This window comes from Dermacentor albipictus, chromosome 5 (genome assembly GCF_038994185.2).
Source record: "Dermacentor albipictus isolate Rhodes 1998 colony chromosome 5, USDA_Dalb.pri_finalv2, whole genome shotgun sequence".
Classification (NCBI taxonomy): domain Eukaryota; kingdom Metazoa; phylum Arthropoda; class Arachnida; order Ixodida; family Ixodidae; genus Dermacentor; species Dermacentor albipictus.
The window spans coordinates 105,602,381-105,628,865 of NC_091825.1; the positions used below are offsets into that span (position 1 = coordinate 105,602,381).

General features: G+C 43.7%; 1 protein-coding gene across 11 annotated transcripts in view; it reads right to left on the reverse strand.

The window, feature by feature from the left end:
* hyd (E3 ubiquitin-protein ligase hyd) overlaps window positions 1-26,485 on the reverse strand; it is a 149,105-nt gene that overhangs the window by 116,755 nt on the left and 5,865 nt on the right. For 8 of the 11 annotated variants that reach the window (XM_065437004.2, XM_065436999.2, XM_065437001.2 and 5 more), the window contains exons 6-11: window positions 25,476-25,572; window positions 20,227-20,364; window positions 9,334-9,369; window positions 6,093-6,280; window positions 4,995-5,108; window positions 4,107-4,375 (exon numbers count right to left, since the gene is read on the reverse strand). In XM_065437004.2, coding sequence (XP_065293076.1) covers window positions 4,107-4,375; window positions 4,995-5,108; window positions 6,093-6,280; window positions 9,334-9,369; window positions 20,227-20,364; window positions 25,476-25,572 — 842 coding nt within the window. The remainder of the gene's footprint in view (window positions 1-4,106; window positions 4,376-4,994; window positions 5,109-6,092; window positions 6,281-9,333; window positions 9,370-20,226; window positions 20,365-25,475; window positions 25,573-26,485) is intronic. The other 3 variants (XM_065437002.2, XM_065437007.2, XM_065437006.2) reach the window with 1 other exon arrangement.

The window sequence follows — 26,485 nt, forward strand, 5'->3', positions numbered from 1 at the left end:
GTAACTCGTAATCGTCTGTAGCTCTCTTAATATGAGACGCTTCAAACATATTGTGGTGCAAATTATTAATTTTAGCTGTGCCTTACGGATCCGCAAAATTTGTCTGAACCGTTTCGGGGCCCTTTAAGAGGGAACGTGGCAATGAAACTTTTTTTTTTTTGTTTATGGGAATAAATTGACGAAATTTGTTGTTATGTTATGTTATGTTGTTATGTTACGAAAATTGTTATGCTGATACCATAACTGAAATCAGTTTTGAGCTATCTATCATAGTTCTTGAGTTAGAACACTTGACATCCTCTAATGGTCATCCCCAAATTAATTAATTACACATAAGTCTGTCAAGATATTTATACTATCATTTTCAAAAAAGCCCATTATGTGCAATAAAGCTATTGGTTTAGTTTTTAAATGCAAAAATAAGCACAAAAGCTTTTTTTGAACTTTTCTGTGCATATTGTCTTACTGATGACCTTTGCAAAAAGCCCATTATAAATATTTTTATGAGGTGCAGATGAAAATGGACAGCTTTATTGTATTCGTCAATGCTTCACGATCTAAGTGCAAAAGACAGAATGATTCTGTCTTCATTTGTTGTGAAATTGCATTGGGATGACTGAAAGCAACTGCACAAGAAATGAAAGCTGTGAAAATGGAGCTCAAAGTTTTATTTGCTGGAAACATCAAAATATTTACTTTGAGCACCTAAAACCCACCTGGAATGTAGTACTTTGCCAATGAGGACACATTTTCCTTACATTTTGAGGTAATTTTTCGCTTCTTTACAGCAGCTTCGTTTGCCTTCGTTGCCTTTTTGATATATCGTGCATCCTTTTCAGCAGCCCGCTGTAGTGAACATTATGGACTGTATCCCAGTTTCGACGTAACTGTTTGCAGTGCTTTTTCATCCAAGCATTGAAACGGCAAACTGCATCTGCCACAGCACTTTCAACAATCAGGAGTGAAGCAAACCGATTTTTTTTATTGTAGTGACCAAATGACATTGTTCAGCGACTAGATGGCATTCTGTGTTTTGCCTTGCTGGCATCTTTCAAGGAGTTCTCTTGCAGATAAATGCTTATATATAGGCAGGAGTGCTGCTCAAACATGTGCAGGAAGCTGTAGCTTGTGTGCAGGGGCTGGTTGACCTGAGGCCACCGCAGAATTAAACTTGCACCAAGGGTTCAACGCCAGTGGGACAGTGCTCGTGATGCGGCTCACCATTGGTCGATGTTATATCGTGAAAAGTAGCCATGATGGCTTTTCCATAGCAGGCACATCATTTGGGCGACTTTTTATGGCTAAGCCATAATAATTTGTGAGTTTTAAAATTAAATCCTGCGTTTGGCAGCCCTTTCCACTCATGCTGAGCTCACGGTCCTTGCTCTTGTTTTTCTCAACAAAGTTGTGCAAAGCAGTTCCCATTCTTTTTTTTTTCACATGATTCACACACTCTTGTTTGTGTATGGGTATGAAACCATACACCTTTTCACTGAGGGCAATATAAGTGCGGCTATCCCCATCACAAAGGACATTTGTGTAACAGAGCTGGTGTTTCTGAAGAGAACGCTGAAACATGGTTTTTGCCGCAATTATTTCCATTTGCCCTGCACTTGCCTTGGCGTTTGTTTGGCATTACGGTCGGTGTTCTTCATGCCACTCTGAATAAATACTGTCTGCAGGCTTGGGGCCAAGAGAACATCCATGGCAATAATTGGAGAGGACACAGTGGTCCAAGACAAGGCCAGAAAATAATTCAATAACACAGGCAACAGCAATGTGACATGTGTGGCCCCTTGTCATCCAAGTGCCATCATAGATCACATCAACGTTGCCCAGGGCGCATCCAAGTTCCCTGTAGATCTTGCGCACCTTCTGTGCAATTTCAGGCTCTATTGTCATGGCTGCTGAGGCAGTAGCAGGTTGACTATGCCTATGGTGCAGCCTTGCATAGGATTTGTGATGCAGTCCTCGATGGGAAATGTCCATGTGGGAGAAGACCTCATTCAATGTGACTTGCTTTTTGCCTACTGACTGCACAACTCTCAGTGCACGAACGTTCACTTCAAAAGTAGTTGATCTTCTGAGTGCCAGCACATCTTGGGGATGACCGCCTTTTGCTTATCACCCCACAGTCGTCACACAACAGCTCCATTTTAGTCGCAAGCCCAAGACATGGCCCAGTTTCAACACGAATTGGTCTTTTCCCGCACTGATTGCAGCTTGCTGCAGAGAGCAGCTCGTCTTAGAGTGCTTTATATGAAATGAAAAATGATGACTCGGGAACCACATCGTCGGCGCACTCTCCTTCTTTCAAAAGCGGAAATTTCCTCTTTGTTGCAGAGGTAGATGACAGCACATTGAAAACATCTGCTCTTGTCTCTGCTCGTTTCACAATCTCTTCATTTGTGAGAATTGGAGCTGAAATCCGCAGCTGAATATTTGACACGACGTCTGCTCTCGCCGATGACACATTGCTGTCACGACCAGACGCGGATGCGCCTTCACCACCGCACACGGGCGCGTTGTCACCACAGTCCACGGTCGCGTCGTCACCAGCACACGTGGTCGCGTTATCACCACAGCACGCGGTCGGGTCGTCAACACAGCCCACGGTCGCGTTGTCAGCACTGCACGCAGACGCGCTTTCCCGATCACCCACGTGCACCGGTCGTACCTTGTCGACACGGGCGGTGGCATCCGCTCCTGCGGGTAGTTTTCGCCTTCTCTTCCACGCCTATTGTCGTTTTCCGTACACGTGGGTCGTTCGGAACTTGCTTAACAACTACCCTAACATTAGGGTAGTTCAGCTGCCACGATGGTCAAGCACAATAAACGGAACGCGCAAGGCATTGCTGTGCCAATGCATGCGAGTGTGTTTCACGGGCTATTCAAAAGTACAACAGCCAATAGGAGTGCTCCATAACTGAGGTTATTTAGCGCACAGGAAGGGACGAAAGACGGTGGCAAGACGCCGACACGACAGATGACGACAGACAGATGCCACTGTCTTTCGTCCCTTTTCGTGCGCTAAAAAACCTCAGTTATGGAATACCAACATGCCCTAACCTACGCTCTTTCGAGTGCTCCATGTTCCCCATGTGACTACTGCGCCCAATCACGATGCCGCTTTTACCTCTTTTTCAGTCACGTTTGCTGGTTTTATTTTTCAGTGGAGAAATACAGCGCTGCAGCTATCTCTAGCTCCGATCTCTCCTCTTTACGATGATATCAAGATGGCGGCGCTGCATCATCGGATAGCCGAGCTATCTGCAGTGCGACAGCGCCTTCCAAAGCCCGATTTTTTCGCAATTTTTGATGACGGTGCTCTAGGAAAGTGTTGTTTTTTTATTTCTACTGCATATTTTGCTATAATATTTGATCACGAGGTAAAAGAAGATCTGAGGATCTCGAAAAAAAATATAAATCATAAAATCGAAGATTTTGACCATTTCAATTGCCACATCCCCCTTTAATGGCCAACTGCACCTCCGCCGCGGGTTAACCTGGCACTGCACTACCTTTGGGATCGGCGCATATATGGGGATTGCTTAACGCCTGCTTCACCTCTGCTGCAGGTCGGCCCGGTATTGTACTGCCTTCGGGATTGGCCTAAGTATGGAGTGCCTAACATCTGCTTCAGCTCCACTGCGGGTCGGCCCAGTATTGCAATATCTTCGGAATCAGCCCACACATTCGCGTCTACGCACAGACATGATCCTGGGGGAACTAGCCCTTAACAGGTTCACTGTAAAATTAGTTATGTCTGTGTTTCTTAACTAATGAATTAATTAATGACAACAACAAACACGGGAGAACTAGCACGAGCCTGTTCACGCGGTAGCACCGAGAGCGCCAATGAGCCAGCTGAGGAAGAAGATAATGCTGGAGCCAATCCTGACGACGATAGTTTTGTTAACGCACGGGCACGATCTTGAGGAAAGTGGCCCTTAACAGCTTTGCTAAAAAATCGGCACATTCTTTTTAAATCCTCGAATTTAAGCCAACCCTAGAGTTTAGGATATGATTATTTGAAAAAAAAACTATCGGCCTAGATTCGAATAAGTACAGTAGTTTTCTGTGCAGAAGGGGAGGATTGTACTCACCACCAGTAGAGAGCACCCGACTGCAGCCTCACGCACGAGTAGAGGGAACAGACGTGGAGCGCCACCACAGGATCCTGCTGGAACTCTGGAAAGCTCTGTGCGGGCTGCTCAAGCTTGGGAGCCACAGCAGCCAGCGAGTCGTCCAGCCAAGTGGCCACACGTCCAGACTCGGTCACCACCGTGGCTCGCACACACCGTGCCTCCACCAGAACACACCGATCTCCCACCAAGCCCAAGGAAAGAGTCTTTGGGTGGTGGACACCTGGTTGCTACATGTGGAAAATGCATTTGTCAACCTACGTGCTACTGGTACGTTGTCCTGGGGCTGCTTGACTGGCCTTTTGTGGCTCAGAATAGCCTGCCTTAGCTGTTGTGCAGGTTTTACCATGCATCACCTCAGGCATTTGTTACCACATCAGATTATTGCCATTCAAATAATGTCAACCATTAAAAAAAAATCCATGCATCTACAGTCAAACCTACATAATGACTATATTCAAGTGCCAGGGAAATGGTATAGTTATAATCGATAATTATTATAACCGGTTTGCACGAAAAAAGCCAAGGGGTCAAACATACAAACATTTCAATAAGACAAGGTACAGTCGAACTCGCTTGTAGCATTACCGGTTTTAACAATTCTTGCATGCAAGGATGAGCAGCGGATGCCCAGCCAACTTTCGTATGCATTCTATGGCAAAATAAACCAAGTCTTACTTCATGCATGGACAAACACGTTCTCCGGATATTGGTCAACTTACTGATGCTTTGTAATAAGTTGAAGTGACCTGCCGCAAGTTTACTGCATCATTTAATCTCATCTCTTACGAAAGCTACTTCAAATGCTAATAGCTTCTTATACTTGGCCTCCATAGATAGGGTACGAACCTCACTATTCTTGTAAGGTTCTGGCTCACTCCACTTCCACTGATGCAGCTGTCCTGTGGAACTCAGGGCCACAAGCTCAGAGTAGAGAGCCACAATGTGCACAAATTTGGTGCCCTGGAAGAGAAGTAAACAGTCCCATCAAACCTCGCATCCCATCGAGAATGAATAGCGAAATATGTGCAAGTAACACTTGTCATAACTGCCAAAGACCAAAAGAATATGCCGATACCACGCACTGCAGGAATCGGTTTAAGTGCTGCGTTTGTTCGAGGAACACAGCTCTTGTTTAGAGACAATTTGTGAGTGTGGTAGCAGATACTAGTATGACTATGGGTAGTGGGCTTGTATTTTATCGGCAACACAACCAGCAACTGCAAAAAAAAAAAAGGGTGAGGGGCAAATGATGAAGAGCGGTAAGCTGCAAGTGCTTTGTGGCACCATCTAGAGGGCCCTAGGTTTGGCAAGATTAAAAGACGGCGGCCTAGTGAGTAATATCATAGTTGGCAGAGCGGTAGTGGGCTTGTGTCTACTTGGCAAGACAGCAGCTAGCAGCAGCTCGCAAGGAGCTCCAAAAAGACAAAGAAAGCTTTGCGTTAAAATGTACCGCATACATGCCAGCCTGCAAACGTTCAAATTCATGAAATTGTGCAAACCAGACACCGAGCAGGCGAGGAATGAACAGCGAATTTTCTTTTAAAGCTTGCCTTGGACACCTGCCTTGCCAGGGATACACATGCACTTTATTACCCTTTTAATTGCAGCACATGAGCAATCACAAATGTGGCTCAGCAAATATTGACAGGTGACATTGTTTTTAGATCAGTGACTTTTTCAGCAACTTTCCTGTTGTCCATCTCCCCTGTCAGAAAGTTGTCAGCGTAAACTTGCTTGAAGCAGGTGCCTCTCCTGCGTTTTCATCTGAATTCCTAGTTGCGAGACCGACAAGCAGGCCATATTCGCAAACAATTTTTTTGTAAAACCAAATGCAACATTCACAAAATTGTAAAATGAGCCAAAATTCGTAGATCTGATGAAACATTAAGGTGCGTTGACAGATATATCACTGCAACAAGACAACCAGAACTTATCTTTACTTGCCTTGTCAGGCCAGTACTCTGGCTCCTCTGAAAGCCAAAGCGGGCTCATTTTCTTGGCATCAGCAAGATCCGAGCTGCTGTCACGCAGGGCTGACTCCAACCATCGCCGAGAGCCAGAGTAGTGGCGTTCACGGACCCTAAACATGCTGTCGCGATCACGGTCCCTATCCCTGTCCCGGTCTTGGTCTCCTGCAGAGAAAGACAGCATGGTGAGCACACTACACATCATACATAAACGCCACAATCAAGCAACGAAACATGGGGGCAGTAGGAAATGCATTATTTCTGTCATGTCATTGCACAAATAGAGGAACATTATGAGCATTTTGCTGTTTATTTTTCTCTCTCTACCATTAACCCTTAACAGTTCAACTCACATTACAATCAAACTGTAACAAATGAGTTCATTGTGTCCTTATCACGTCTAATAAAAGTACGCAAAAGAGAGCCAAGCACTCAACTAATGTTTAGTTAGTTATACGCTGAAAGTTACGCTGTTAGGGCTTGTTCTACCGAAATAATTTTCTGAATCAGGTTAGTGGAGGGGATAAAAGAAATTGAATTGTTTGTTACCATACTGCCTGGAAGGAAGAGCAACTGCCAACAGAGACGCTCACTCCCTCTGCTTCGAGTAGTGTCCACAAGCGACATTCCTTTCCTACCTTTTCTATCACCATAGCTGAGGGACCGTGTCCGGTTCAGGTGACAAGCCCCATCTTTTTTTTTTTTTTTTTTTCGGCACAACGCATTCCCGGCACCAGTTTTGTTTTACACACTGGACGAATTAACGAAGTAACGTGCCTTGATGAGTGACATTGCTAGGGCTGCGTTTTACATTACATTAGATTTTTGCGTGTTACCTCCAACTCTTTGGCTGGAAGCACCACTTCGAGAGGAAGCACGTGTGGTGTTTAGTTGGAAATGTCAGCCATTTTCACGTAGCACAGCGCTGCAGTACTTTGCAGACAAGGTCGTCAGAACGTGAAGCATGTGCTGTGCTTGTATGTTTAAGGCCAAACCTAGTGAAGGGCCCTTCGACCCCTTGAGGGTAGAATTTTTTCGCAACAATCCTACCCAAGTGCTCAATTTTATTTTTATTTATTGCAGTTTCCAGCAGTAGGAAATGATAAACTCATGAATACAGCAAAAACTATTGCAAGCACTATTTCGTCTAAAAATGTTTTACTCACACTCACACATACAGTATACAGGCAAATACACCATACAGTAAGACATTGCGAAAGTAGTCTAGAAAAATTTATGGCTATCAATTTGTTGTCCCAAAAACATGTTTCATCAGAATAAGAAACCCGTCAGAAATGAGTCAGAACAAGAAACGCTTGAGTAGCCTCCACGAGAAGAGGCACTGTGCGCAGCCATATCGAAATCACAACTGCGCATACTCCAGCGCACAGGAATGCGCAAACCGCAACCAAAGGCAAAGAAAAAGAAAACTTTTTAGTACCTCTGAACGTCAGCTGCACAAGGCTATGTCTAAGCTACCAGAAAGACAATAGTGGCTGCAATAACAAACTACAGCATCTCCTTCGTGCACGCCTTGGAGGTAGCAGACTACGTGATCGCGACCATGTAAGCGATCGCTTGGAAGTAAACAAGCCAAGTTATATGCCCCGGTGAGCGGGAACGCAATTTCAAATCACTTTGGGCATTTCCATAGAGATCGCAGCACCTCTAAACAACCAGTGGTATCCAGCAGGCACAACATATCAAACATAAGATTGGCACCGTACATTTATGGCAAAAACCCTGACAGGGTTAAAAGTACTGGTGGGCGAATATTCGAAAATTTCGAACATTATCAAATATTATACTTTTAATACTCGTACTCGGTTTGAAAAACAGGTATTCGACAATTTTCGAATATTCGATTCGATATGAATATTCGAAACTGAGTATATTGCTGGCTGTGCAGGAGCAAACATGGTTCTTGCCGTTTATTTCTATCCGATTTAAGAAAGTGTGTCTGCTTTTGTGCTGAATTTTGCGATAATTTCATGCTGCGGGCAAAATTTCACCTGTCAAACACGCTCGGCCACTGGAATCTAAGCATTGCAGGAAAGCCAGCCCCTTAGTGGCAAGGGACACGGGTTTGTAAACCGCGAGAGTGCACTCTTTTGCAGGTTCCACCCCTGATCCTGAGCTTATTGCTTGACAGCAAATGGGATGAGCAACGGCTGGGACAGGGTCAAATGCCCCTGAGCTTAAGGGAAATTGATGTGGTATAGTAAGGCATCGGCTGGCGAGAACGGACAACTAGCGGAAATTACCCAATTTTCCAAAGCTAACACGAGCCAAATACACAATCTTTTAGTATAACGGCTTACTAGTATAATTTTTTTACTGATGACAATGTAATTGCAATTTTCCAGCATGTTAAACCAATTTGCTAATAAATGCACATGCATATCATTATTTGACATTCGATTCGATATTCGATGCTAAGTACATATTCAATTCGCATTAGAAAATTTTGATATTTGCACACCCCTAGTTAAAGGGACACTGAAGGAAGAAGACTAAATCAGTTTACACTGATAAAGTATACTTTTAAACTCTATCTTCGTTAATTTCATGCTATGAATTTGATTCGCAGAAGAGAAAATGAAGGTTAAATGCAGATATATGCTTGAGCTCCAGTGCAGGACATAGGACATGTGAGGGGGGGCACAGTGGCACAGTGAAAGTTCTTGACATTTGTCAAGTCAGTCTTCAGCTAATTTCGAACATTATACAGTCAATCTAAACTGAAAATAAAAAAGTAACTTGACCCGAGCAAATGACATCAAAATCCATGACGTTATGACAAGCTGGTGCGGAAACTCCCAAGGCCGCGGCACCAGTCACCTTTAATTTTTGCATTCCTTACTGGCTAACCAAGCCTCTTCTAACACTTTTTTTTAAGGTATTGATGGGTAATTTATCAACAAGGCTCAACCTTTCACTTTAGTATCTCTTTAATGCTTGTAAACATGACATCATACAGCCTACCAATGTGATATGAAACATTTAGAGGCAGTTTAGTCCTTGGAACTGATCTTGATTAATTGTCGGTATACATAAGCTCAAAGTTGTAAACGTGCAGAGCAAAAATTGAACCAAAGAAAGAAATATAATACGAAAAAGCTAGGATGAAAACCATGGCCATGCATGCCTTGTATAAACATGGCAATGAGCGCTGATCCCCCAAAATTTCAAAATAGAAATATCACGTGTTGGCTTACCAGAGGGTCGTGGTGCACTTACGAAAGGCCTCACAGCTAAAACAGCATCCACATACTGTTTAAGAAACGCGCGTCAAGCAACTATAGCAGTTCCGGAAAAGTTTTAATTAGCTGCACTTCCAAAAACATGCACTCTATTTGCATCGCCAGAATAATTTTTTTACAAGAACCAAGAAATAAAGACTCTTCGAAGCTAGATAACACTGCTTTACAAAACCAGACAATGCAACTTTCTCTTAAAGGGACACTGAAGGCAGATATGTCAACATGGACTGCTAAATTACCTTCCAGAAACCATGAAGTGCATGTTTCGTGCCAAGAAAACACTTAGTTTAAGAGAAATTTGCATCTTAAGGGTCCGCATTCCTCAAGCGGAATGCAGATCACCCACCATGAGTGAGGAGGCGTGATGCTGTATACGCCATCACCACCCTTTGTTGCATCCATGAGTGAAATGCTGCCAGACAGCCAGCACTGCGGTTCTATCTAGTACTATAGTGCGACAGCACGCCCAGAAAATTAATGACACAGCCAACCCGATCCTAACACATCACATGGATGTGGCATTTTCTGCTGCTAGCAGAAATCATTCTTGTCGCCCAGAAATCCACACAAAGGCCCGCCCTTTACCACGTGATTGCGTAACAACACGACAGCAACCAGTGCGCCCGCTTTGATTCGAATTTTTGTTGCTACTTTCTCTCCTCCGTGACAGCAAGAAATAAATAAATGGTAAAATGAGCCTTCACTTTGTTTTAATGTACAATGTATCTGAGATCGCATACATGCAGTCTTGGAGCCCATAGAGTCGCAAAAGTGTTGATTTCTAGCTATCAGATGGGGCCACAGAATTTAACACTTGCAGCATGGAATGCTTTTTTACAAGCTACTATGGCATATTAAACCTATGCCTAGTACCCTTTGGTTAAAACGTTGGCCTCGCAACATGTTTGAGAATCTCAATGTATTTACAATTGTATTCATTCAGACAACAATAGAAGTTTATTGCTACTTTTTTCTCTCCCTCTCTCCTCCCTTCCTTCCCCCCCCCCCCCCCGCCCATAACTGCACTCATGTACAGTCGCGGACAGAATAAAATGGACCATGGGATTTCCGAAAACATTAAATTATCGATCAGCCTGTAGCAGTAACCAGTAAAACTGCCCACGACAACGTTGTTAGCATATTCTAGTCGAGGTCCAAAATGGAAATACCAGATTGCCTTGTGAGGTTGCGGAAATATTCAGCTTTTTCTTAGATTTCATGGTCCATAATATTCTGTCCGCGACTGTACATAGTCCCACAGAAAGATGCAACAACGCTATATAGGGTATGCCTGTTGCATCACTGAATATCGTGTGCATATGGTCGACTCTTTAGTGTTAGCTTTGCGAGGTATTAAAACAAGTGCAGATAAGTACAGAAACTACCAAAACACAAAAGCACAGACAGCACAGGGTTGAGCAATAACAACCTTTCGACCATCCGCAGAATCGAACATGACTGGGCAAGTAGCATTTTCTTCCACCTTATAATGCAAAGAATTATTTTTTTATTATCAGAGCGAGTATACTAGTGACTAAATTATAATGAAGAGTTGCTACACCCTCTGGCTAACACTACAATGTCGAAGTAGTCGCAAATTGTGTCTCACATTTATGTCCATTTCTCGCTTACTAAAGCTCCATTCTCAATAATATTGAAGCCTTAGATGTTTTTGTGTATCATTCTATCACTGTAGCTTTACTGAACACTTGCCTTTAGTGTCCTTTGAAAGCATTATTTCATTGCAGTATCACAAGTATCTACACCCCCACGTATCTATGAACATGGTTACGAAATTGGAGACAATTCATGCATGAAGGCACAGAAAACTAAGATGAAATACAGTTGGCATACATCAATCAAACATTATTCCAATTTTCAATTTGACTTCATCTTAACATCTTGAGAAATTGAACTTTTCTAGAGGCGAAAGCTCCTCATGTCAAATTTGAAATATTAAACATAGAATTTGAAATTCTAACTAGAGTTCTTAGCCAGTGGTTAGACTGGAAGTACTATAGTTTAAAAACATTATGATGCTGCCATCAACTGCTAATGTGCTTCAGGAGTGTTTCACATGCCAGGAGAAAAGCACCAATGCAGAAGCCTAGCTTAGTTTTGACACCTGCCAAAGTTGATGACACTGAACACCCACATGATGAGCTAGAGAACAATGAAGACTGCAATGAGAGTTTTGCCTACACTAAAACAGAGCTTGATGGGTTTTGAAGTAGCACTGGCTCTAGGAAAATTTTGGAGCACAGCCCTTAATGGCCCATTCCTGCAGCAAGCGTCGGCGGCGCAACCGAGTGAACGAGCACAAGAGTGAACAATAAAAGAGCAAATGTGAAGCAGCAGATGAAAGAAGCGAGCTGCAAACACCAATAAGAGCGGCCCCTTCAGTGACGTGCCAACTGAAACCAGATACATACTCGTATCTGGTCTTAGCCGGATCGCTAGTTTTGAACAAGCGTCTCCTCGTATCAGCACTCACTCGCGCTTGTTTGGTTTGGTCTTGTTTGCACTTGTTTAAATTGTCATGGTTTGTGATTGCTTAATCTAATCATATGCACGACACAGATTGTGTAGTACTTTCTGGAAGCCAAGCAGCACCAGTCAGTGATTACACTGGAACCTTCGACGAGTCATGTAAAAAAAAGCAGACGCGCTTGACCCGCAGATCAGATTTTCATCTATTGCCGACTCTGCTGCATGTCTCTCTCAAATTCTTTGCCTCAATATATTGCAAAATGAACATGTATAGAGTTGTGCTCAAATTTCACATTAGGGAGTATTGTAATCGTCTGTGATTTTTTTTTTTTTTTTTTCTCACACAGAGGTTATGTCAACAATTTACCAATGTCTGTTTCACAAGTTCACTGTAAACTTGCAATGCAATTCAGTGCAAACTTTAAATTTCAGCTTTGGACAATGAGGATCGGTGCTGCACACTTGACTGAGGTAGAACAAACAAAACATTAAAGAGCTCAGCGTGGTCAAAACTAACCAAGAACCCCCCAACCTCCCCAGTCTTTTCAAATCAGATCAAATTTTATTTGTCTTCCATTTATACAAAATAAGTAGAGAGGGTTGAGAGAAAAGCCCTGATGAACCTGAGGAGTTCTCAACCTAACTACCGTATTTTTGCATGTATAACCTGCCTTAAAAATTATTAAAATTGAATAGTGCAGTCGAGGTGCAGGTTACGGATCCTTTCCACACAGTAGTTGATTCTAGAGAAACGAGTTGGCACCTTCGGCAGCACGCCACACGTTGCCTAAGCGAAAGCTCAGGAATACAAAACTATTACCGTCTCTGCCCTGCTACTGTACAGTCAGCTGTCTGAAATGCAAGTCGATTTTCGCTAACATACTGTGCTCCATTCATTCTGCAAAATGTGGAAAGGTAGAGGGAAGATGTATGCACTAGTTCACTGCAAAAATAGTGACTGACATGTTAAGGAATGGAATGAATCTGTGCGACCATGTCCAGGAACCACTGCTATATTAAGACTGCCTGTGTTGCTGACCCATTGTGATGCATGGCTTTCCTCAAGGATGAAAAAATTCACTCTTCCACCAGAGTTGTATAGCTAACCTCCAAGAAAAGAATTCAACCCAGGAATGTCGGCAGGAGTAAGTTACACAGTGACAAAGGGAATGGCATCGCTTCCTGGCAATGTGGTTTTCCACACTTTATCTACACGCATCCACCTCAACTTACAGGCAAAATTACACCATAAAGCCACGGTGCACCAAAGTGTGGATGATAGTGGCTACACCAAGTACACCCGAATGTACGAAGCTGGATGTTTCATGACAATCCGCAGAATAAGAGAGTGACTAGCTATAATACATCTTTGCTACAAGCTATTACTAGGTCCAGAATGTCCATATTCAAAGCCTTGTGTGCAGCAACAAGGAATTTATTGCAACTGAGCACATCTACGAGCAATTTGACCAAAAAATAATCAAATAGCGACCACAAAGAGAAAATTTACAGTCAGAAACACGAGAAACACTCTGCTTCAAAGCGTTAGCTAAATAAAAAAGCGAAGATCAAGACACAGTGATCCTGATTTACTTCATAAGTAAAAAAGTTTGGACAGCTTAGAATACATTTATAGTACAACCTTTAGTAAAAGCATCATATATGCTGCTTGTGCTGTTTGATCAAGGCGTAATGAGCACCGAAAGTGCTTACTAAATATTAATTTATGGGGTTTTATGTGCCAAAACCACTTCCTGATTATGAGGCACGCCATAGTGAAGGACTCTGGAAATTTCGACCACCTGGTCCATCGTATATATGGAGGCAACGGAGGCAGCTGAGGCAAGCAATGGAGAATGTGATGGGTAAAATAAAAAGATGCCAACAATGACGAAGTGGGGACGAGTTCATTCACCATTGGACCACTTGTGCGCATGACTTCATCAAATCAGCAATGGCTTTATGCTACTCCAAAGATGCGTCGTGCCACGACTGGTCATGTAGCAAGCACGTGGTGAAATGCTTTGTGGCAAGACACGCACCTAGACAGCGGGAGATGGAAGACATCAGGCCGAAGTGGAGGGCGCCAGGAATCAAGGTTCCAGAGAATGCGGATATTGGTGGAGCTGCTGCCAAGTGTAACGGCATTCACCAGCAAAAGTACTGCAGCTCAAAGTGTGGCTTGGTCTGCTGTGCAACCCCTTGCAGAGAGCACTGCGGATCACAGGCAATGCATCCCATCGGTCAGCTCCTCAGCGGAGCACTATTTGTGGCATGGCTACTGTGGCATGGCGAGCACAGAAACTGTGGCATGGCGAGCCACCAGTGCTCACCACACACTCGGCTCGCACGCAATCTGTCCTCTGGGCAAGCTGGCCATTCCTGCACCACGCACTGTGGCTCAGATGAAGGCTGACTGCTGAGCGGTCGTGCCCGGCCCATCAAGCGCCATCTTCTCCTCGCCATCGCGCATCAAGGAATTCTTTACTCCGTGACGTAGCCACCGGACACTCCAGCAACTTTCTCATTTTCAGTCCACCATCATACCGTGAGCTGCTTTGAACTGTTTACTTCATGAACTCATGGCACCCTTAGTCCTTATAAGCTAGTATGTACATGTCTTGTCATGTGCCTTAACATTTTGTGTAATACAGTGAAACCTCGTTACTACAAACACCACATTAACAAACTTTTCATGTTAACAAGCTTTTCAGAAATTGCCTGCTGACTTCTCATAGCTTCAATGTAAAAATATTTCAGTACTATGAACTTCAGAATACCAAACCTTTCAGAATAATGATTGTCGTTCAGTTTCCCCATAATGTTAACAATGCTTCAGTACTACGAACTAATATTCCGAAATCTGGGGATTCTTCAATTTCTGTGTATCCCGCTGAGATGACGTCAGGGCCCACGTCACGGCGCCATTTAGTCATGGTGTCATTCTGCAGGCGACTAAATGAAGTTGTTTCTCTCTCTCTCTCTCTCTCTCTCATGACAGCCGAAACAGTAGCCTAGTAGACAACAAAGCACAGAGAGCGGACGTCGCGGCACATGGGTTCGGAAAACCTGAGACGGTGGCCCCCCCCCAAAAAATTATGCCGGCAAGCGGAGGCGACGACGCATCAGGTTTTCCTAGCGCATGCTCTACCCAGAAAAGCGTCGCCCAGTAACAGAGGTGTGTCTCTTCCTTCTTTGACCCTTCGTTCAGTGCAAGCCTTTCTTTCGCGCTTCTTTCTGCGGCCGTACTAGCTACGTGTGCGGTGAAATATAACCTCCGTACTTGCGGGGATGCCACAAGTTCACACTTTGCAGGCGATGTCATTTACATACGCTTGCGCTTTGACATAGTTCAGGTGTCCACCTCAAGCGAGACAGTTGCAGTGTCCACGGCAAGAAATGTGAAAGAAAGAAAAAGCAAGAAACTAGGTAGCAAGAAAAAAGTAGCTCCATGTCGCTTTGAAGGCGACATGGAGCTACCTTTTTGTCGGTATTTTTCATGACATCAATGTCTGTTTTATGCATGTCACTCTTATCATACGGTGCTTTGGTGATTCGTGGCAGTGGAATCTATGGAAAATACAGTCGAACCCGACTATATCAAACCCATTTGCATCGAATTATCCTGCACATCGAACAACTTCTGAACACGGTATAGTTACAATGAGCATATATTGCAAAAATTACGTTTACATCGAACAAAAATAGCAGCGACTCCCGATATATCTAACGTCAAGCAGCACAAAAGTGCCTCCAGAAGTTTGGTTTCCCTCGTGGCGGCGGGGAAATCCGGCAATGCGGCTCCATCCATCCGCTCTGCCTACCGTGACCACACTGCATCGTGCGAGCCATGAACATTCCTGTGCAAAAAATTATCCTGGCCCACCCCCAGCACTTGCTCAGACAGCCAATCAGAGGGTCTACGAGTGACTCATCCGAAATTGCTTCAGACATGCCGGCTTCCGCTTGCCTGGTCGTAACTCTTAAAATTCTGAGGAGTGTGACGAAGCCGTTGCTCTTGTTGCCGAAGTTTGATGCGAGCTGTCGGAATTTCCGCAAGCTGCTGATGGATCAATGGTCGACGAGTGTGTGAGGGTGATGATGGTGTCGCGACCACAGGGGAGCCCGAAAACGAAGACTAAATTGTCGACATCGTACCAAACACAAGTGAAAGCGGGCACAACGAGGAAAGCAACAACGATTATTTGCCGACATCATCCGAGGTGATTGGTGCACTCGCACAATTCCAGCGCTTCTGCGTGAATGTGGCAGGTTGCGGCCTCAGCTGATCTCTTCAGACAATGTGGAGAAGTGCGTGCATCTCTAACACCCAAATTGCCCAAGCAGAAAAAAATACAGGACTATTTCATGCGAAACTAAGCTGATTTCGTCAATAAAGTGCTTTTATAAATGTTATGAGCTTTTATGATACCCAATTCTTTAGCAGGCTTATATCGAGTTACCGTATTTACTCGCATAATGATCGCGCTCGCGTAATGATCGCACCCCTGAATTTTGTCGTCAAAATTCCATTTTTTTTTTTATTTCCCGTGTAATGATCGCACCTCGAACTTGCTGCAGCGATATGTCGTGTGCCAAGTCTAGCTAATATTGATTGCGCTTACCATCTGTCGAATGCTACGCGAACGACTCAAGACAAACCAAGCGGTCGGCACGCACCAAAAGTTCTTAAGTTGTGGGGTCTGTTGTGGGATATCTCACACCTTACTCTTGGGACAAAGGAACGACAACACAGCAGTGCAAACAATCACAAGGGCATTTATTGCACCTTTCATACATCAATGACCGCTAGCCGAGTTGCTATCCACAAAACATGCCGATGGGCGCGCGGCAAATCTAGAAGTCCGACTCACCGCGTCCTCGCGAGCGAATATGTTCGCCCCATGCTGGATCCCAACGCCTGGTCGTTCGCGTGTATGGTCACGCGAATCGCGGCGCATTCGAAGGCGGCCACGCGAGGCGGTCTCGCAGATGCATCGGTCGCCGCGCGCGCGGAATGTCCGCGCTGTTCGGCGACCCGCCGGGGCAGAGGGCCGCTGCACGTGCGGCACGGCACGTCCGTCCTGCTGGCTGTCTGGAACCCCAAGAGAGCGCGCCTTCTCTTTCCCGAACCCAAGTAACCGCGCAGCGGCGCGACGCTCGCGCCATCTCTCGGACTGCGCTTCAACCACATCGACCGCGCTGACGTCACGCAGGCCACGCGGCGAAGCAAGGCCACAGGAGACGCGCTATGCGGGAAAAACATCAGTAGATGCCTCATTTCATTACTTTCATCCCTTTCCGCACTTCCATGACTAAAAAAAAGCTGCAACATAACTTGCCTTCATGCTGGCACTTGCCTTTATGAAACCAAACTTGCCTTTATGCAGCATGCCGGCCGTGTGTTTCTATATCACTGGCAGCTAAGCGCGCCCGTCTGTTTCTGTCCCCTCAAAGCGGACATGGCTACGTTATTGCCGCAAACTAGCCGATATTAACGATATTATTAATTACTGATACGGAAGAAACTGTTTCAATGCACGCAATGTACTCACGAGAAGAAAAAAAATCGCGTTCGGCGCGTTTGGCTTTCTCCGCCGGCCGCCATTTTTGTTTTGGTGTCCCGCTGCAAACGCGGGACAAAAAATTTTGTTTCTTTTCGCGGGAAATATAACCCGCGTAATTATCGCACCCCTGATTTTGCGTCAATTTTTCTGACAAAAAAGTGCAATCATTATGCAAGTAAATATGGTATGCCTTATATCGAACTGATAGACGTTTTTTTTGTGAGTTCGATATAACTGGGTTCAACTGTAGCAAACATGCATGCAGAAAGCCAACAGCAACAGTTTTATGGATAGCTTATATGGTGACAACTTATGAACTGATGGTTTCAAAAGTGGCGCTTTCATTATAACGATCTTTCAGAATAACACAGTTTACTGCAGTCCCTTGAAGTTCATTATATTGTGATTTCGCTGTAGTACTCTTGTCAGCTGGGATAAATGTAGCGTGTTTTTATGATGAGTTCAACTACTTTTCTTTTGTCTTTTCCTTATTATGTTGCATGCATAACTAGCGTGACAAAAGTGCGATAATTTCTTTACAGGCATCAACGCATGCTTAAACTTGGCAGAGCCCACGGGATTGCCATGAAAAGGGTCTACATGCAAATTTTGCCTTAATTTACGGCAGCGAGGCCTGCACTGTCATGAAGCCCTACCTCAAGGCAAGGTTCTCTGCTATTCAGTTTCGTTATCTCATTGTAAACCCCACCCTCTTCCCACCCCTGTGTGTTGATGAAGCTCCCTTCTCTTTATGGTAGCCCATTCTCCTCCTTTTTACAGATCGCCATTTTGCATTTAGTAGTCAGTGAAGTGCTCATGGCAATAGTGATTGTGCCCGCGGCGCTGGCGCAGTAGAAGTCTGATCACAGTGAGCTGGGATCGAATGGCCGTCCTTTACAGCACAGCAGCAGCTGAATATTATCAGCATTGGCGAAGAGGATGGGCAACAAAGCCACTGGTTGAAGATATGACGCGGAGATGTCATGCATCCGCAAATACTTTGTGTGAGCGTATATTATATATGCACTTATTTTCATGGGTTATAAGTAATGTTTCTTTCTCCTTTCCAGGCCGTTGTAGTTGAGGGTGCAGGCTATACATAGTGGCAGGTTATATGCGGAAAATCTTGCATTGGAATGTTAAATGCAATAAATCAACTCAAATGTCCATCAAGACATCAACCACATGTTCAGTTTGTTGACACAATTATTATACAGTGGAACCCCACTGATATGTTCCTCGCTGTTGTGTTTTGCCAGATGTTGCGTCACATTTTCGTGGTCCCAATCTAAAGCCCATTTACTCTTATGTATCATGTTCCCATTTGATACGTCGCCATTCTGTAAGGTTCCCACATCTTACACAGAGTTTGAAAGTGGTGGTCACATAAATTTAGCAGTGCAGACACAAATTCACTCACACAAGTTGCTTCGAAGACTACAAATGTGTACTCGTGGTTAAGCCTCTCAAGCCCCGCCTTGAAATGCCAGAAGTATATGATCGTCGGTCACGATAAGCTTGCGTGTCTCGACGTGATTGTGGTTCTTGCTTGTTCTCAAAGGTCAGCTTCGTCTCTATACAGAGGTATTATGCGGTGAAGCTTATGCAAACCATTGCAAGGAAGCATTGAATAGTGGAAAGGGACCACTGTCACAGAACATAGCCCACTTTTAGCGTAATATTCTTTCCTGGCATTTATTTTAAAGAGTCATATGTTTCACTGTCAGAAATAGCATTTTTTTCAGGCAGCTTTGATGGACTGTTACTATAGACCTAGGAAATTGGTTTTAGTATACTTTTACTGCACACACACCTTAGACATTCTAGATTATTTATATTTTAACCACCCTGCATTCAGCATTCTTTTGTCTAGATGCAAATTTTTTTCTCCAAACAAAAGAGCCCTGCTTCCAAGGTATATCAAGAACTGTCTAGGACAAAAAGAATGACATTTTTTGGTATCATTACATCAAATATACACAAGGTGTGCAAATATGGTTAAGATCTATCATAAATAAGAAATTTGGCTTTCAAGTGTAGCCTCTCCCCTTAGTTATACAATCGCGCAAGCACTGTCCCTGATTGCAGTACAAACGCCAAGCATCTCATAACTGTACTGGCAGCTAATCAGAGCTGTTACTGCGGCAATTTGCGGCCTCCTTCACCGTTAGGTTTTTCCAGATGTAACATTTTTCTCCACGGTCCCTTGAAAAACATCACCGGATTCTACAGTATAAAAATACAGTAGGGGTGTTGTCATAGTGAAATTTCCTAATCAAATAGAATATGAATATTTTGGAAGAAAGACCTTCAAATGTTGAATCAAATATTTTCTCATTTCTGCGAAATATAAAGCTTTTGGAAAGTTCACTTGGTAAAACAATGAGACTTAATTACATTTGTTTGATGTATGTGTGTAATGCTGTTAACAGGATATTCGATCAATTGAAGAACATCTAAATGAGCAACAACTGCTTTCTGCTACCAGCTCCCCTGTGGAAGAATCACCTTAGACAGCAGTCACATGTATCAATATCACTCTCTTTAGCACCATAAATGTCATCACTGATATTCGAACAGAAACAAATAACCCAATTTGAATTGTGGGTTCTCTAATGAAATACAAATCGAATATAAAGCACTATTTGACTCGCGCTCGAATTATTGTAAGCAGGAAACTTGGAAAAGTTAGCCAATGTATAAGGTAGCCAACGTATGTGTACTCATCACTGATAAATTAAAACATGCATTCTCTCCCCTTTCCAAATCCACAAGGTAAAGACCAACTCACCAGACCGTCCTCGGCTGCCAGTGCGATTTCGGAGATTAGCATAGCCAAACATGTCCTCAGAGAACATTGCATCAGCATCTATGATCACACTGGGGTGGTCTCCATGGATACCAGCATCTAGCAGAGATATGAGGTCATCTGCAAGGTCACAAAACTGCATTTTAGAATAACCCTGAAAGCCCACAAACACCAACAAACAACACCCCTACAGCTTTGCTCTCCGCATGGTTATCATACACAACATAGAGAGAGCTCTTCTAGAGGTAAGATCAAGTCCAACATGACTGAAAATGGGACTTACTTGTGACAATACAAACTGGAAGGAGCTGCAAAATTAAATTCTAGGGTTTTAAGAGCCAAAACCACAATCTGATTATGAGGCACACTGTAGTGGGGCACTCTGGATTAATCCTGACCCATCTGTGTTTCTTTAGTGTGAACCCAATGCAAGGTACACAAGTGTTTCTGCATTCCGTCCCCAATCCCAGCTGCCACAGCCCGGATTGGGTGCTGGATTGAGCCAGCGACCTTGAGCTCGGCAGTGCAATGTCATAGCCACTGTGCTACCACAGCAGGTTGAAAGAAGCAGCGTCAAACGAGACAAAGCACCTAAATTAAGAAGGCACCAGACTTCTTTACTTGCAAGTGAAATTTAATTTAAAAGAATGAATACACATAATCTGAACTGCCCGCACCTTAGGTGCAGCAAAATACCACACACACAACCACGATCAACTGCCATTATGTATCATGGCCCTTTCAGGGAAGCTTTGGTCAAGTAAATTTTTTTCATCCAGGCCAATGCATTATGGAACTGGCTTCAAGCAGAACAAGCAAGAAGAACAATGCCACAAAACAAGCGTCATAACTCGCCCACTGATAAGCTTCAGCCACACGTGGGTCACTAAATCCGCCAATCCAATAAAGGGGGGTTCACCAAAGAGGTTTTGGGCCCACCTAAGCCACGCTACACAGAGGCTCTAGTGGGACAATTGATGAGGACCCATTAACCAATGTACAAATAATCACCAGTTGTGGCATTTTTGCATAGAAAACACTATTTTACAAATGAGGTGTTTTTTCATCAGCATGCCATCTGCCCTCAGCATGCAGCACCAGCAAGAGTGACGCAAAATCAATACCATGATAGATTGGGCTTGAATAGTGTTGATTCATCGGATTTAACGTCCCAAAGCAACGCTAGGTCTATAAGAGATGCCATAGTGGAGGGCTTCGGATGAATCTCAACCACCCGAGGTTCTTAACATGAACCTAAATCTGACAACTACACAACTGTCTCGATTTTCACCCCCACCAAAATGTGGCCACTGCAGCCACGAACTCAACCCAAGACCTCGCGCTCAGAATGCCATAATCTCCATGGCAAGTTTGAAAATTACACACACAACATAATGTCCATGCTTATACGATCATGGCAACAAAGCACCAACTTGGCCAACAAGTTTTACTAGACTCAACATTACATTGCTTTTCCCATTCAGCTACACTGCACCTAATCCATGCAGGATGTAGAAGCCATGAGTGCAGCAGTGTTGCAGCATGTACAGCGGCCGCATTGCCTTTTCTTCAAGCAGATATACGTGCATGAAACGCTGCATGCAGGGCAGGCTTGATGCCAATCATGACAGAGGGTGGTTAGTGAAATCTCACTTTCACACTCTGTTCTAACTATGCATGTGAATTTTAGTCATTCTATAGAGGGGAAAATGGGTGTGCATTAATGCTGTATGACATGCCACAATTTTCACTCGGGGGGACAGCAATTTCTGGCACTCCACGACAGTCAAGTGCTCTCCGCGAATTTATTCTACGAAGTTGGTTGGACTGTTGTAAAGTCATACAAATCAGCGCAATTGTGAGTGGGGCAACCGCAAGTGCTGTCAAAATAGGAGCCTTCTGCAAAAGTCTTGTTTTACCCCGTGTTGTCATATTTGCACTCTTTTGCACACAGCTACTGGTAAGGCAATCCTAAATTCTCAACATTTTTAAAGACTACGAGCAATAGTTGAAGCAATAGAAAAAAGTATTTCTGGAGCAGTTTAAGAGCAGCCACACCAGCCTTCTGGAGCAGTAAAATTGGCCTTTTTGGAGCACTTAGAGCAGTACAGCAGTAAGGTGTAGCCATTTAGTGCAGCTTGTTACTACTGCGCAATCAGTAAATGCTGCTCAATAGCAAAGTAATACACAAGGTCAAGAATAAGCAGCAGCCAATTAACCCTTTGTTCATGAATGTTGCCTACAGGCAACATACACGAAATACTTTTCTTTCTTTTCTTGTGAAGTTTCGATATTGAGTGCAAAGTATTTTGTGAAATGTCTTCAGTTAACACTGAATGATAGGCTGCAAGCATCATTTGTTGATTTAGAGCAGGAACCTAGCATGAGGAAAAATAAAAATAAAATTAAATTATAGGCTGTCACATGCCGAAACTACAATCTGATTATGAGGCATGCCGTAGAAGGGGACTCCGGAAATTTGGACCACCTGGAGTTCTTCAACGTGCACCTACCATATTTACTCGAATTTAACACACTTTCTTTCCAAGAAAATGGGTCAAAATATTGTGAGCGTTAAAATCGAGCATGAATCTAAATCTGTGTTACCATATCACCACAGGCATTTCAAAATGGCAGCCTCATACGTGCTTTGAGCCTAACTGCCGTAACTTTCTCCTTATGCTGCAGTACATGTGCTTAGGCAATGCTTCCTTTGGTTTAGGTTAGTGCACCGTCCGTCTTACCGTTATCTGCGTTTGCTCTATCAGCATGGAAGTGCCAACTGCAAGGACATGCCGAGTTTATCACGAAGACGCAATTAAAAGGAAAGCGATCATGTGTGCGGAGACTGACGGAAATCAGGCTGCATCACGGCCGTTCGGAGTTCACGAAACTTGCGTGCGGGATTGGCGCAAACAGGAAAGGCGTTCTACACCGGCGGCTGGTACGGTGCAGCCGCACGGCCCCTATCTTGAAAGGGATCTGCGATGGAGACAAGAGTCTACGCATCTAGGTGCGCCGCGCTGTGTTCTCGTTGCTTAGTTCGCGTTGAAGCGAGAGGCCGCACAAAGGTTAATTCCCTCGCTATTGCTACCGCACTTCCTCGCTCCAGCGTTTTGATAAAGAGTTCCCGCGGTCATTGAGTGAGACGTGTTCATGTTTGCTTGTGTGCACGTGACACCATGCTTGTTAATTTAGCTAGTAATTTGAATGTCTAAAAGTTTATATGGCCAATAAAACTACTACCCTTGCTTTTCGTATAGCTGTCTACTAATTTGCTATCATAATCAATGCTTTGCCTTTCGGATAAAACTGCGACTTCTTTTATTTATCGCAACTTTAGTGCATTGGGAGTAAATCTTTGTTTTTTACAAATGAGAGAGAAAGTTATATTTCTGTATGAAACAATGAGATGCACGGTACAGTAAAGGACTTTTCTTTTTTTAGGTCATGGCAAACGAGTGCACACTGCAATCGATATTTTTTTTTTTTCGGAAAACGGGTGCACGTTACAATTAATTAAATACTGTAAATCTAATTACACGGGTGTCTTCGCATTTCGCCCCCATCGAAATGCAGCCGCTGTGGCTGTGATTCAATCCTGCGAGCTCGTGCTTAACAGCCCAACACCATAGCCACTAAGCAACCACGGCGGGTCAAGGAAGAAGTTTGGCCTGTGACTCATTTATTCTTGCAAGCAGTGTCAGAGGAGTTAGACCAATGCAAGCTGTCCAGCTGCAATGGTGTCGCACATATGTAAAGCAAATGAAATGTACACCTACGGGTTGCACATGAAAAGAGCGTTCTCTAGGAGTTCTGAACGAAACCATGGGTGGCTTGGGGGTGAAGCTTATTTACTGTTCTTTGCCTGGTGTTTCCTCCCATTCCTGAAAAGCTTTAGCGAAATATTTTTTGTTTTTATTGAGCATGCTTATTCTCGATGCTGCTGGTTGATTGCAGGATTAAAATAACGGAAGTTCGGCCCCATAAAAATGTATGGACGCTGGCCAGGACCTTTAGTCGAGATATAAATAATCGAAAAATCGAATTAACGGGAGCCGAATTAACGGAAGTCTACTGCAGTACTTTTCCTTGTCTGCCGGTACTAAGAACATCAAGAAAAACAATGTTTTAGTGTGCACAACAGCTGAAACTCCTTTAGGCATAATAATTACAGGCACCTTATACACCATTTCCACGTGGTAAAGCATTTGCAGAACATCTTTTTAGGTTTGCAACTGCCTTACACATGATCAGCCCTCGCGTCTCAGTAACAATACATGGGTTTGCAACTAGCAGTTTGGCGAGGCAGAAAGAGTTACGCGCCCAAAATGGGAGCAGTGCAAGAATGCAGCAGTGAGTACATGCCTGCGAGTCTGTCGGCTGTGCGGCGAGCTGAAAACAGAAGACAGCTTGGTCTGTTTATTCTGAACTAACATGTCTTCCTTCACTATACCAAAAGAAAGCAACACTAGTCTGCGCCTTAAGTTTCAGATTCTATGACTTGAAGCAATGAAAGATATTACAAGTAATATACAGCACAATGGTGCCAAGAAGATCCATCTAAAACCACATCAGAAGCCGTGTAGGTTAGTCATCAAAAACCTAGTGCCAAGTGCAGTACAGTAAATACACAAAGATTATGAGAGGAAAGGAACGGCTTTACACAACTCTAAAGAGAGAAAAATGTTTTACAAAAAAGAAAAAGCACGAACAATGCGCAAGAGCATTCCCACTACTGCACACACATGCTGGTGTTCTTGCCTAAATTGCCATCTCATATAGTTTAGTTGCCGGTTGCCGAGCTCGCCACATAATAAAATGCGACATTTGAACCAACGAAAGGATTATAAATTTGAAGCATCATTCTGAACATACTGAGAAATGCTGGATCAAGCAGATCATTACGCACATGCATAAAATAGGAACTCTCATAATATTCCTGCACATATGGCACTCAGGTGTAACTAAAATAAGACATTTTGAAGCACCGCTTCCATTTAAACCACTAAATCATTATAGCCTTTACGCCTTGTCCCAGGACACCGATAGGATATACACCCTCTATGCCTTTCTCCCAGCATGGCCTACTTTACAAAACTTCTGATACGTGCTGCTTTCCTTTATTTTTATTTTTTTTGTCTTGCACACTCCAACACCCATCTGGGAGAACGGAGGTACAGCAAGCAAGCTAATGCTACAGCAAAACTAAGAAAAGAAGTGGCACTAGCCTCCAGGCATGTACGACTCCTGACCATCATCCACGTCTTCTCCATCTTCATCATCACGACTCAGCAAGTTGTTCACAGCCAAGTTCACATCAAGGTTCTGGAATGGAGGCACAGGATGCAATGTTAAGCCAGGGAAGTTCAATGTGTGCTTCTGTCATACATTACCATCCACATATATTATATTCCTGACTCCTGTTAAGACAACATAAAGCCCAAAAGATTACTTTTTGGCTTCATGGACAACGGAAGGCACAAGCAAAGACAGATTAGTTCTGAATGGAAGAAAAAAAGAAGAAAATTTCCGTTATGCTCGTACAGGCATAATTGTGAAAATTTAGGTTAAATAATGTGATTTGAGCAAATCCGTTATGTAAGCGACGAGTAATGCCGCATGAGCTGTCCAGGCTCATAATCAATTTAATCAAATTTCCGTTTCACTGTGCATCAGTAAATCCACTGGCCAACTCTTATCAGTAGCTCCATGGCAACGCAATGTTCCATACATTTAATGTCAGCCTGGCTAAATACATACCAAGGCACAAAATATGCATAAAAAAAATGTCCTAGAGAAACTTCTTTGAATGAATTCCAAGGTTTTACATGCCAAAACCACGATTATGAGGCACGTCATAGTGCATCATAATCTGCTTGTGTCTGACTCAGTATTCGCGTAGCACTGACTTATACCACTAGTCAGGTGCCCTCGTGCACAGTGCGCAAAATTGTGCACTCTAGATTAATTCTGGCCACCAGGGGATCTTTAACGTGCCCTGAATGCATGGTACACGAGCGTTTTTGCGTTTCGACTCCACTGAAATGCGACCACCAAAGCTGGGATTTGATCCCACGAACTTGAGCTTAGCAGCACAACACCATAGCCGCTAAGCCACCGCGGCGGGTTAAGGGAACATTCTTTCACAAGACCTATAACCTTTGTCATTTTCTCCATGCAAAGTTAACCCAGGTGTACAATATGTTAGTTTATCCATGTACTAATAGCAAGAAAAGAA